At 45.5% G+C, this 13,395-nt stretch overlaps 1 protein-coding gene across 1 annotated transcript; it reads right to left on the reverse strand.

The window, feature by feature from the left end:
• Window positions 1-218: 218 nt before the first annotated feature.
• Window positions 219-5,638, reverse strand: Amigo1 (adhesion molecule with Ig like domain 1). The gene is made up of 2 exons (XM_005338088.5): window positions 5,288-5,638; window positions 219-4,851 (listed from the first exon to the last, which is right to left on the reverse strand). The coding sequence occupies exon 2, from the start codon at window positions 4,750-4,752 to the stop codon at window positions 3,271-3,273; it is 1,482 nt and encodes a 493-aa protein (XP_005338145.1). The 5' UTR covers window positions 4,753-4,851; window positions 5,288-5,638; the 3' UTR covers window positions 219-3,270.
• Between the last annotated feature and the right edge of the window lie 7,757 nt (window positions 5,639-13,395).

Below are 13,395 nucleotides of genomic sequence, written 5' to 3' on the forward strand. Positions count from 1 at the left end.
TTGCAGTCCTTCTTCTTCAGCCTCACAAGTCACTGGGATTACAGGCATGTGTGCCACCATGTTGTCTGGCTCCCCCTAGTCTTTCTTAATGCTTAGAAGGTTTTGCCTATGTCCTTATAACAGCATTTAAAGACTCTTTCCCCAGACAAGCCATATCCTCTGAGGTACAGTGAACCCCACCCACAGGCTGAAAAGATAAATAAACCAGCAATAGACTATTCCAGAACAGAGACTCAAGCCAGGTTTAATCGTCATTGTCTAGTTTTCAGAGTCCAGAGGCTCTGAGATTTGCCAGCCTGGGTGTACACAAGAGGGAGGAACAGTGTCCTGGACACAGGAGAAGGAAGTACAGAGGTCAGAACACACACAAAACTGGAATCAGTTGGCTTTGCTCTCCCCAGCTGGGATGTACCCTCCTGGCCCCTTTGGGGATGGGGGCCCACAAATACAGGCAAAGAAAAAAAGATCACAAATGATTACACAGACAGATTGTAGAGCCCTATCATCTTCTGTCTCCAGGGACACCTGCTACCTGGGAGACTATCTGGTTTATGGGTGCAGGGGAGGAGGTAATCTCTCATCCACACCTGGCAGTTTTCTGCCTAGGGTTCTAGGAAACTTACCTATGCTGAGTATTCAATCCCCCAAGCAGAGAGTTACCTTTGGGTTCTATCAACTGAAACCACTGCAAGAAGATAACCAGTTGAACCTCTTGGTGGTGCAGACAGGTACATCTTCCAGGTGTCTCAAATTAGGAACCAGACTAGTGGGTATAGCCAGGCGACTCAGAGCTGCATGGTAGGACTTAGAAAAAAAAGGGCTCTCCCAGTCCTCAGAAGCTCATCTAGAATGTCCCAGAAGGCTTGCTTCATTTGGTATTCACCTTAAAGAGTTAGAGCCCTAGAATATAACCAGACAACTTTCTTCCCCTACCCTTATCTTATCAGGGCATTAACCGGGCATTAACCGGAAGAGGGAGTCACAGCTGCTTGGCCTCCTGCCAGTTTTCTTCTGGGCCCTTCACTGTCTCGGTTCTAGCTTAATGCCTCATATACTGTCTCTATGGAAGCTTCTGAGGAGTTTGTAGAACCAGCTAGTGCCCCATCATCCTTCTCCCAAGGTCTTCAACCCAGGCTCCCCCTAACTCTAGCCTTTACAAGGAAGTGATTCAGAGCCATGGAGATATGGGTGAAGATACAGGGATTCCAGAAATTAAAAGTAAAAATTTGTGTATTTGAGGAGCCTGGCGTACTCACCATCTCTCCTATAGCACAAGAAAATTGTGTGCATGATGTTGTGCACAAAGGTGTAGACCATTACTGGGGACTATAGTTTCACTGTCCTGGTGGAGGTCAAGGTGCTGGTGTGCATGCATACCTATGAGCATGCATACCTATGAGCATGCAACTACTTAAGGGAAATTGCTGCACCTCTCTCTTGACAAAACTAGGATATTAATAAAGGATGGACAGCAGCCTTGAGATCCCAGGAACAGATAAGTTGTCAACTTCCAGTCCCCTTCCCCATCTTAATAGGCAGTGTATGAGTCAGGCCCTCCTATCAAGCAGCCCTCACCCTCAGGTAAATAACACTTCTTGGAACCTAAAAAGCAGGTCAGAAAATTAGAAGACCTGGAGAACTTCCAATGGACAGGAAACACAAAAGAGAAGAGACACTGATAAAGACCAACATCAGAGAACATTTTCACCTTTGCCTTGCTCATCCCCCTGCCAAAGCTCAGAACCACCACCTCCCGGACCTGCAATGTGGTCAAAGGGAGAAGTTAAAGGAGCAGTCGTCTCCATAGCCAAAGTATTCTGTAACCCTGGATGGAACCTAATGGGTTTTTTATGTTCCTCTGGACTGACAACCATAACTGCACAGACCTCTGGCTGAAAGGACTGGGATGGCAGAACTTCCCTGCTGGAAGTTTATTACCACTGACTGCCTCTGCTGCAGGACTGCCTGCGGCCTTCTGGAGGGCAGACACCTAAGCTGTACTCCAAACTACATTCTAGGACAGAGACCACCCAATTCCAAACCCCTCAAATGACAAAACCTCATGCTTTGGTTTTGCAGCAGGAGATCTCTGAAAGGAGCGAGGTAGCCTTGTCAACATTTGAGGAGATACATATTGGGTCCCCTCTATCTCAAGCCCAGTCTCACCTGGCTGGGGCCGCAACTTCCTAGACTCCTCCCTTTGCAGAGCAGCATTATAGGGAAAACTCAGAATCCTGCCCGAGTTGGATAAGGAGACTGAATGAAGCGATGGCATACACAAAAAATCGGGTAGGTCCAGCTGGCTGCTACATTATAGAGGCTGGTTTACCCTCATCCTTCTAATAAGAGCGGGCCCACAGACCACATCTATGGCAGGCATCCATAAACGCTCTGCCTTCCACAGCCCTCAACCTGTCTGACACACACATGCTGGAAATCAAATGTTAACCAAGGCTTTCCCCATCCAGGGAATTAGCCTATCTGAAGTTCACCCCATCTATAAATTTTGGGCTGGCACCTATTTCTGTGACAGGGATCCTTTAGTTCATGCTGTAAGGGTATCTGTGCCACTAGTCCCTGGACAAGGCATAGATACCATATCCCACATTGCTGCCATAACAAACAGGTGACAGGCCAGGCTCCTGCAAAGATCCATCCACCCGGGGCTCAGGGGGAAAGAAGACTTCAGTGGGAAGTCTCACAGCGCTTTGGGGAGTGCCACTGATCCAGGTCTCAGCCTTTTCCTGACTCATTTTCCAAAGGTTTCCAATTCCCCAGCTGTGAAGTGTGACTTCCTGCCCAAAGACGATACTGCAGCTTTCCCAGTGTGGCTCCTGTGGAGGCTCCCCCAACACACACAACTTCATAAGTGTGGGTGGGAAGAGACAGAAAAAAATATTGTTTTTCAAATGGTTTTCTCTTAAGGAGCTAGGGATGACCTCAAAAAAGTTTTGGGAATGTGCTTTTCCCCTTACCCCTTCCTCATTCCCATCCAGCTCTCACATCCTCCTCTTCCTCTGCCACACTGAGAACTTCCAGGGCTTTGGGTAGGGGTGTGGCATTTGCCTGAGGATTAATATATCCGTATTTGAAACTCGTGGCAGCCACACCCACATTGGAATCTTGCCTGCTGTTGTACCCATGACCAATTCCCTGGAGGTCAGGAGGAACCCACTCCCTTGGGCAGCCAGCCCTCTCTTCCATCCCCTCATATCCTTCAGGGGTGCATTACCTCTCCTGGGGCAGAATCTCCCCACCAACCTATCCTGCTCACACCACAATGGGCGTATCAGAGAAGACCGAGCTGACTGATTCTGGATCTGACATCCTTCGTTGGCCCTTGCCTGTTGCCTCGGGCACTGGCAGGGTGTTTCCTGGTTTCAGCTTGCCATTTTGACCCTGCCCAGGTCCAGCAGGTTCCAGAAAAGCCACCCGCCGGTCAAAACCATCATCTTTGTCCCCACCACCCATAGGATCATGATTGGGTGTGGTACTGAGCATGGAAGAGCTGAGGCTGTCTCCTTGATGGCTGGAAGGCTTCTCTACACCCCGGCACCAGCAGCGGCAGGGTGTGAGGTACAGGTATATGAGGACCAGGACCACACTGAGAATACAACCTACTAGGGTGGTGTAGGCTGTGTTGAGGGTGTCATGGTGTCCGTGCAAGGTAAAGTTGTACACTTTCAATTCCACAGACAGTGTCTCGTTGAAAGTCTCCCCCATGGCATAGCAGGTATATACACCCCCGTCCTCAACCTGCACTTGCTGGAAATGAAGATTGCCATCCTTGGACACTGTCACTGTGCCATTGGCCATCTCATCTAGCACCCGTTCATTGCTTGGTGTCATCCATACCTTGGTCATCCCCTGCTGCTTGGTGTCACACTTTATGGTCAAGGTGTCACCCAGATGAGCCTCCCAGGCACTCTCCTTGTACTCACTGCAGTTGAGGAAACTCAAGTTGAAGACATTGTGTAGCTTCTTGGACCTCATGCAGTACAGATCCTCCTGAAAGTCCATCACGGAACTCAGCTGCCGGTACTGCCAGTGCGAGAAGAGCTGGTAGAGCTCGCAGTTGCATTGTAGGGGGTTGTTATGCAGATACAGTCCATTCTTGATCCATGCTGGCAGCTTCTGCAGGTCAGTCAATGGCAAGTCCTTCAGCTTGTTGGAGGACAGATCCAGGAGTGTTAATTTGGGTAGTTTGGCTCCTTCTTTGACCAGTTCCAGAGGGAAACGGGAGATCTGGTTCTGGCTCAAGTAGAGTTTCTGCAGCTGGGCCATCTCATCGAAGGCATAGCGGTCCACTGCAACGATGTGGTTATTGTAGAGCAGCAGCACCTCCAGAGCTTGCAATTCGCTGAACAAGAATTCATCCAGTGTTCGCAGCTGGTTGGAGGAGAGGTCCAGGTAGCGCAAGTTGGGTACCGGGGAGAAGGCCTCAGAGGAGATGAAGTTCAGGTGGTTGTGGCTCAATAGCAGGGAGTGCAGGTGGGTCAGGGGTGTGGGGGTCCACTCCGCTCGCAGGCGGCTCAGGTTGTTGTGGCTGAGGTCTAGGTGTGCAGTGTAGCTGGGCAAGGAATGGGGTATATTGGGGAGCTGCTGCTTGGAGCAGCTGAGGATGTTGCTGGCACACAGGCAGGCAGCTGGACAGCTAACCACAGGTCGTCCAGCTCTGGCTACCTCAAAGAGGAGCAGGAACAAGGACAGCAGCAGGAGCCAGAGGCTTCTCAGGTCAAGCAGGGGTTGCATAGCGTCACTAGGGAGGGCCAGGAAGGCCACAAGGAAGATCTGGGAGGGAGTCACCTGGGCATGTTCTGATGGGGTGCGAAGGGTCACTTTCACGACAGGCTTTAGAGAAAGAGAACAGGTTTGTTGTTACCAAGGGCTCTGGAGCCAAGGACCACCACTCCCACTTTCCCCCACCTACTCCTGCCCCCACCCCCATTGGGCTAGAAGAGAAAGGAAGAGATACTGGGTTCCCAAACACTGTATACATACAGGCAATGGGCTCAAAATACCAGAGTAAAAGAGGAGGTGGCACAGGGCCTGCTGGGCTGGGGTCAGGGGTATAGGACAGGGGTATGCACAGGATGCCCGGGGCTGTTAGGGGTCATTGATATTGCACGCGAGGGGTTCGGAGGTGGAGTCAGCAGGGCCTTTGGGAGGCGCTGAAGGAAGGTCAACAGGGCACCCGACTGAGTAGGGCGCGTCCTGATAGGGCTGAGGGTCCCCGGGACCTGCAAGGCGGGCTCCCCCCCCCCCCCGGGACCTCTGGTCACTGCACCTGCTCAGCGAGGATGCGTCTCAGCCCATGGTCAGTCCGGGAGCTCCGTCGCGGCCTCCCCCGGCGGCGCCTCACTGGCCTGCCTGTCACGGCACCCGCCTTACGCAGGGGCCCGCGCCCGGCAACATAGCCTCCAGGGGACTTCCTGGGCTCCGCTCTGCTCTCCTGCACTGCCGCCTCGACCGCTGAGCCCGCCGGAGCCCACCAAGCACGGCCGCTGCCTCCGGGTCTGCGGGCCTGGCGTGGAGCGGTGCGGGAAGCGGGAGACGCCGCGATCCTAGCCGAGGGAGCAGCGTGGGGGCAGCGAGCCCGCGCGCGCGCCCGTCACCGCCGCCGGAGCTTCGGGGCGCGTGCGCGCGGCGGGGGCGGGGCGCACGTGCGTGTGTTTGTGTCGGAGCCGGGCGGGCGGTCGCGCGCTGGGCCCTCGGCGGGTGTCAACCAGCTGGGTCATTCTCTCTCGGTGAACCTGACCCGGCTGCTCAGCTGGTGCCACGATGGGCGGCATAGGCCCTTTCCCACTTCCTTCCCTCCACCTTCCTCCATCCCCCTCGTTCCCCTACTACTCTTCTCCCTGTCCAAACCCGAAAAGTAAGTCTCACTGGAGTGAATTCGCTGCAGCTGACTCCGGGGCAAGAAGCGTCGCATGTCTTTTAATTTTCCAAATTAAAGAAATCTGGCTCAGCTCCCGCCTGTCAATGTTGGCGGGAAATTCGTTAGTCACGTTTAGAAATTCCTCCTCCCTTCTCTCTGGGGCTATGGAGTCCCAACAATTTGGGGAAAGGTTTTTGTTTGTTTGTTTGTTTGTTTGTTTTTGTTGTTGTTTGTTTTTTGCCTGTGCTAGTCTCAGTGCCACTAGTCCATAACCCTGGAAGTATCCTGAAGGGCACAGCTCTGTAGCAGGCAAGCCAGCTGTGCAGGAGTAGGGGAAGGGAGGACTGTGTCTGGTGTCCCAGGGCCCAGGCCCTGGGATCCCCTGCCCGCGACACCCCATTCCCCGCTCCACCCGCTAAACACACAGCTTGGACTGCAAGGGAGCCAGGGGCAGGGTTCCATTCCTGGAAACTCCCAAACTCTTCCCAGCCTGAAGAAAGTAATTCATCCCTTAGGTTTGGCCACTTGCCACCTTCCTGAACTAGTACCAGCTCTCTCCTCTCTGGATATAGAGCAGTTCCATCAGAGTTTCTCTATTACCTAATCCTCAATACTAAGACCAGGGGTGGAAGTGAGGGTGATTCCTCCAGGGTGGCCCCTAAAACAAGAAGAAGCAGTTAACCGTGTATGTCGTTGAGATGGGAATGGGGCGATGAGATGTAGGAAAAGCCAAGATCTTACAACTCAAGATTTTAGCTATTCTTCAGATGGTGGTCACTGAGAGAGAAATTACCATTTTATTCTTTTTAGTCTCTTACAACAGCAAGACTACGACTGAAATTAATGTCTCAATAGATTAGCCTGCTAAGAGTTTTACAAAGAAAGAATTTATATCTGTCACATATGTTTTACCATGAATTTAAGTAGATGTATTATCTCTTTAAGGAATTAGTATTAGCATGTTAACCTTATGCATAGTGTGAAAAATGGTTTCTATTCATTCCAGGTATCAGTGACAGGGGAGGGAAGAGTCTTAAAATCACATCACATCAGTTATTTATTGCTGCATTCTGCATAACCAATTACCCCAAAACTTGGTGGCTTACTATAATATAAATAATTGTTTTTCATAGATTTTTTTTTGTCAGAGATTAGGGAGCAATGTTGAGGTAGTTGAGGTTTCTCATGCAGTTGAACACAGGTGTATGTCATTGGAAGACTTTACTGGAGCCAGAGGTTCAACTTTAGCAAAGTGTGCCTTACATGGATCTCTCACTTGGCTGGCTGTGAACAGGAAACCTTGGCATTTCTCCATGAAGGCCTTTCCACAAGACTACTTGAGTGCCCTCACAGCATGGTAGCCAAATTCCCTCAGAGCAACAGATCCAAGAGAGAACCAGACAGAAGTCACATGACTTAACTCTTTGAAGTTACAATTGTCACTTCCACTTTGGTCACAGACAAGCCCTGATTTCACATGGAAGAAGACTATACAAGGGCATGAATTTCAGGAGGAGAGGCTCATTTGAGGGCCATTTTGGAACTGGCTATCAAGCACATCATCTCTCAAGTTACATCTATTTTTTAATTTTGAAAAATTTCAAATATACACAAAAGTAGAGGAAAATAATACGATGAATCCTCAAATACTCATCATCCATATTCAGTAATTATTTTTTTATTTCTTTTAAGAGAGAGAGAATTTTTTAATATTTATTTTTCAGTTTTCAGCAGACACAGCATCTTTGTTTGTATGTGGTGCTGAGGATCGAACCCGGGCCGCACGCATGCCAGGTGAGTGCGCCACCGCCCGAGCCACATCCCCAGCCCATATTCAGTAATTATTGAGGAAATACTTTCATTTTATTTTGAACAAATATCTTTGAAAAGTAGATGCTTTTTCCACCCTACCCCTCATCCCTACATCTCTAGAAGTTTCTTCTTCTTTCCCTTTCTGTTTTCTACTAAGTTTAAAAGGTAGGGGAGAGACAGATACAAAGAAAGCAAAATGCCCTTTATGCTGGATGCCAGTTTCAGAGTATCCACTATAACATGTCTATAACATGAAGGGGGGGTCACAAAAATATGGTCCGTAGTCTCTTATTCAGCTCATCTGGAAATAACCAAGCCCTTTAAAAAATTAATATGCAGGGCTGGGGTTATAGCTCAGTGGTAGAGCACTTGCCTAGCATGTGTGAGGCATTGGGTTCGATTCTCAGCACCACATATAAATAAATAAAAAATAAAGGTCCATTGACAACTAAAAAAATATGTAAAGACAGTTTAAAAAAATTAATATGCAGGGCTGTGGTTGTAGCTCAGTGGTTGAGCGCTTGCCTCGAATGTATAAGGTTCATCCTTAGCACCACATAAAAAGATAAATAAATAAAACAAGATATTGTATCCATCTAAAACTAAAAAAAAATTAATATGCATACAAATACAATCTTGTTAACAGATTGTTATCAATAGATTTAGGGTGGGGCCTGAGATTTTGCATTTCTAGCAAGCTAGCAAAGTGATGTGATGCTGATAGTCTACAGACTTCACAGTAGCAAGCGTCTAGAGCTGTGCTATGCAAATAGGTTACCATTAGCCACATGTGGCTATTTAAATTAATTAAAATTAAATAACATTATGAATCACTTCTTTGGTTTCCCTCGATACATTGCAAATGCTCAATAACCACACGTGGCTAGCTACCCAACTGAACGACACATCATCACAGACAATTCCATTGGATAGCTCTTGTACAGACAACAAACTCGTAATAATTATCCCACAGCAGCTTTTTAGACCAGATCAACTATTAATTCTCAACAAAAGAAGACCTGCAAGGATAAATAGCAACAGGTTATTTATAGTGAGTATTTATATTCTCTTGTTGGAATAGATCAAATCAATGTTCTTAAATACAGAGTTGTTTGATTAGCTCAGCGCTTAAGCAAAGGAGGTTGGATATATCTACCAGGTTAGGAGACTGGATAAATTTCTTTTTTTCCACACTAGAAGTATTTTTTCTTTCTTATTAGCTAGTATCAGCTATTAGATTCAGAGAGGAGAAAGCTGGGAAAAGAGTCCCCATTAAGAAGTTAACATTTGGGCTGGGGATGTGGCTCAAGCGGTAGCGCGCTCGCCTGGCATGCGTGCAGCCCCAGCACCACATACCAGCAAAGATGTTGTAATCGCCGAGAACTAAAAAATTAATAAATATATATTAAAAAATTCTCCCTCTCTTTAAAAAAAAAAAAAAGAAGTTAACATAAGGCTCCTTAAGGTTAAGTACCCTTTTATTAGGACAATGTAGTCTAATATGATGGACACATTTAGGTCTTGTCTGTCTGTCTTTTTTTCTTCTTTCTACTACTCAGGCTCAAACTCAGGGACTCATGGATGCTAGCTAGGGAAGTACTTTACTACTGACCTACACTTCCCAGCCCTTTATTTAGATTTTACTTTGATACAAGGTCTACATAAAGTGTTGAGACTGGCCTCAAACTTGTGATCCTCCTGCCTCAGCCTCCCAAATCACTAGGATTACAGGTCTGCATCACAGTGCCCAGCCACACTTACGTTTTTCCTTCTGTGATTCCACTTCACATTGTAAATACGTCCTTATAGACCTTTCATATGCTATTTCTTTCTTTTTTATTAGTTGTTCAAAACATTACATAGCTCTTGACATATCATATGCTATTTCAATTGTCTGTTTACTTCTCTACTAGACTGTAAGCTCCACAAAAGCAGGGATTTGCCATGGATCTGGATCTTATTAGGCATTCAAAATTTTTGTTGAATTAACTAATTAATAATGGCACTAAATTAGCATATTCATTATACATTAGTCCCCTCAATGCCTGGCATAAGGGTAAGGATGAAGTATAGAACTTGGACTGGTTAAGTCACAGCTAAGCAGTGGATGTGAGTTTGGATACTTCTTTCTACTAAATCTTATTCTAGTACCTGGAAAATGGGAACAGTACATTTTACCTGAGCTTACATCATGAGACTATTCTGAGGATCAAGTGAGCTAATAGTTGTGAAATGTTTTATAATTTATAATTTTTAAACTCCTAGTTTTCTCAGTGGAGGTACTGTGGTCTCAATGACTGTGTCTGCACAATTACCTTGCACAATTAACAATACTTAAGGTATTTCCTGTTTGGCTCATTCACTCATATTTTCAAGCTCTCCTTTTCTAGCTTAGCCATATTTTACAATTTTAAAATATTTACAGGGCTGAGATCATAGCTCAGTGGTAGAGTGCTTGCCTAGCACTTGTGAGGCACTGGGTTCAATCCTCAGCACCACATACAAAAATAAATAAAGTTATTATGTCTATCTACAATTTAAAAAAGTGTTTTTAAAAAATTACAAATTTTAAATAGAAATTTAAATATATCAATTTTTAAACATTTTAAGTGTTCTTGTCTTTTGTGGAGAACCTCAGGAGTGTTGCTAATATCAGTAATTTCTGCAGTTTTTAGGGGCTCCAAAATTAGGCCATTTGGAGTGGGTAGCAAAAAAGATGAATGTTGTTAATAATTGCTTAAAGTGTGAAAGCTTTAGCCCTCACCCTTGGATTGAACTCTTTCTATATCTAACAGTTCACTTGTTCCCATTTTTGTTTGGTCCCTTTGCCATTTTCACCCCACCTCCATAAGCCATCACTCATTCCACTGGCCCTTTTGACTTTTAACCTGTTCCTTAGCATGTGCATGCATTGAATTATTCCTTCTCCACAAATTTTATATTCCTTCTTTTTAGACATTGACATCAGACTCCTTTTTTGCCACTCCTCTTTTCTACCCCAACTCTATACACTTCCTGGAAGCTCCAGTTGATCCGCAGAAACCACAGGAACATATGTATTAACTAGGTGCAGAAGAGGAATTGCTGGTGTAGTTTAGGGGTGCCATAGATATTTTTCAGTGTCCGGGCTTTTCAAGTTTGTCAAACAAATCTGACATTACCATTTTAAATCTCTAACTCTCAGAGTCAGGGCTCTCCTGCCTTCACAAAGGTGATGATTCCAGATGGCTACATCATGAACCTTTTTTTGACTTTTGACACCCACATATGGACATCTCAAAATAGTCCTGGAACGAGTCATCAGATGGATGTTTCTTTGAAATACGGATGACAAATTCATGGTTCAATATGTTATTTTCAGCCCTTGGAGTCAGGGGCCGGGTTCCACTACCATAGCCTACCTGCTCCTGACCAGACATCCTGGAGATGGATCACTTTGGTTCTAAGACATCAGTAGAGTCAAAATTCTCTGGGGGCTCCTGCCATGCACTCCTTTAAAAGGAATTTGGTGGTGGTGTTTTTTTAAGGCACCTTGTTATAGATCTGAAAATATTTTCCTTTCCTATACATGCAACCCTTTCTTTTGATTTCTAAAGGCTTTTTTTAAAATCAAAGTTAAATCCTAGCTAATGCTGATTCTCAGTTAATTTTCACATCAAATGAATCCTTGACAAGTTTGTGTTGTATTTGAAAAGTTAATACTCAAGATTCAAGTTTAGGAAGTCAGTCCTTTTCTGACTTGGGGAAAAATTATTATTAAACTGTTAAGCTTATAGTCAAGAAGTTTCTTCCTCCCTGATCTGTGGAGATTTGGTGGATCCTTTGAGTTAATAGAACTTTCTCATCTAGTAACTCTGAGGCCTACTCATTTGTATTTGAAGTACTTCAGCCACATATATTGTTCTTAACTGCTTCTCAGACTAGTTATAATATTGGCCGGTCTAGTCCTGAACTATGACAAGAGAACTTTACCCATGCTGGAAGAGACCTAAGCAGTCAAGTTCAAAGCTGGCTTGCCACAGAGCTAAGAGTCTAGAGAGGAAGTATAGCTTTGTGGTTAGGAGCACAGACTCTGGAACCAAGCTTCTTAGGATTGGATCCTGGCTTTGCCACTTATATGTGACTTGAGCTAGTTACTTAACCTATCATACGGGGATAATAAGAATACCTGCCTAATGGGATTGTTGTGAGGATTTAACAGGCTCATACATCCTCATGGAGTCTCTAACAGGTAGTACTTTCTGCATACGTGTGGGGAAATAGAAGAGGCCTTTCTCAAGCATCTTTGGTCAGAGGTCTTTTCAGTTTACTGTAACATTGTCAAGGACATTGCCAATTAGATAGAACTGGGAAAAAAAATGTGGCCTAAAATCTGCATTCTAGGAAACTAGGTCCAGGTTATGGGCAAAGCAGAGTTCTAGGTGCTGATGAGTGGGAAGCTAGAATTAAGAAGATGTGAGAAAGTCACAGTAAGGGCTGAGTGAGTGAGGGGGCCCAGGGTCAACAATAGAGCAGTCAATTCTTCTGAGGGTACATTCCAGACCTGCAGGAAGAGCAAGGTCTGGCTCTCCAGTGAGCAGATCCATTAACACACAGGCAAAGGAACTTCTGCTGTACTCAATTTGGGTCAGACCATAACTGGAATATCAGGTTCAGTTCTGGACAGCTCATTTACAGTCTGGAACATAGCCAGACGTAGTCAGTTGAGTGGTGTACAGACCAGTAAATATATGCATCTGCTCACTAACATCTGTTGAACCCCCATGGAAGAACATTGTGTTATATACCTCCGGGTGAGGCTGGGTGGAGTGGGACGCAAATTTGCTTAGGAAATAGTTTCTCTGGAACCTAAAGAGTAAGATACAAGGATTCTATTCTATGTAGTAAACATCTATCAACTGGATTCTAGTCACATCCATCATGAGATATCTGTGTGACTATAGATAAGTTACATATGAAATGCAAGTTATAATACCTACCCTACTAAATTCCAGAGCCCCTGAGCCACTGACTTAGAATCTTTGTAAATGAAGCCTGGGAAGCATATTGATCATCAGGAAAGTTGGGAAACATTACCGTTTAGGGCAGTGTTCACCATGTGTGGGCTTAAAATTGCCTCCATCAGAATCCAACTTGGAAAGAGGATTCCAAAGCCCACCACATGCTTGCTTAGAATGCTGAAGATGGGGCCCTGGGGATCTGTTTTTAAGTGAGGCCAGGGGATTCTTTGTGACTTAAACTAACAGAACCATGGTTATAGGATTTTGTGAGGATTAAATGAGAATGTATGGAGACGCATCGATAATTCATCTATGATGAATGACTGAGCAATGTAAGCCTTTAACTTTGGGAGAAAGTCATTATAAGTATTTCTGAAAGTTGAAGTGCTATATATTAGAATCTTTGAAGCTAAAAAGAAGAGTCATACTTACCAGGCTTCACCATGGCTGGGGTATTGCCTCAATAGCTGTATTCACTGTGGGGCTCAGGGTTCTTGAGGAACTGAAATAGTGTTTTGAATGGCAGAAGAAGCTTGCAACCCCAAAGTCACCTACTTTAAAAAAAATATATTTTTAAAATTGTTGTTAGACTTTTATTTATTTATATGTGGTGCTGAGAATCAAACTCAGTGCCTCACACGTGCCAGATAAGTGCGCTACCACTGAGCCCCAGCCCCAGCTCCCATGCCTGCTTTTTTTGTGGTT

Source organism: Ictidomys tridecemlineatus, chromosome 11 (genome assembly GCF_052094955.1).
Source record: "Ictidomys tridecemlineatus isolate mIctTri1 chromosome 11, mIctTri1.hap1, whole genome shotgun sequence".
Taxonomy (NCBI): Eukaryota; Metazoa; Chordata; class Mammalia; order Rodentia; family Sciuridae; genus Ictidomys; species Ictidomys tridecemlineatus.

What these genes read in the sequence shown, in the direction of transcription:
- Amigo1 (XM_005338088.5), bottom strand. Translation starts at nt 4,752, where the DNA reads ATGCAACCCCTGCTTGACCTGAGAAGCCTCTGGCTCCTGCTGCTGTCC.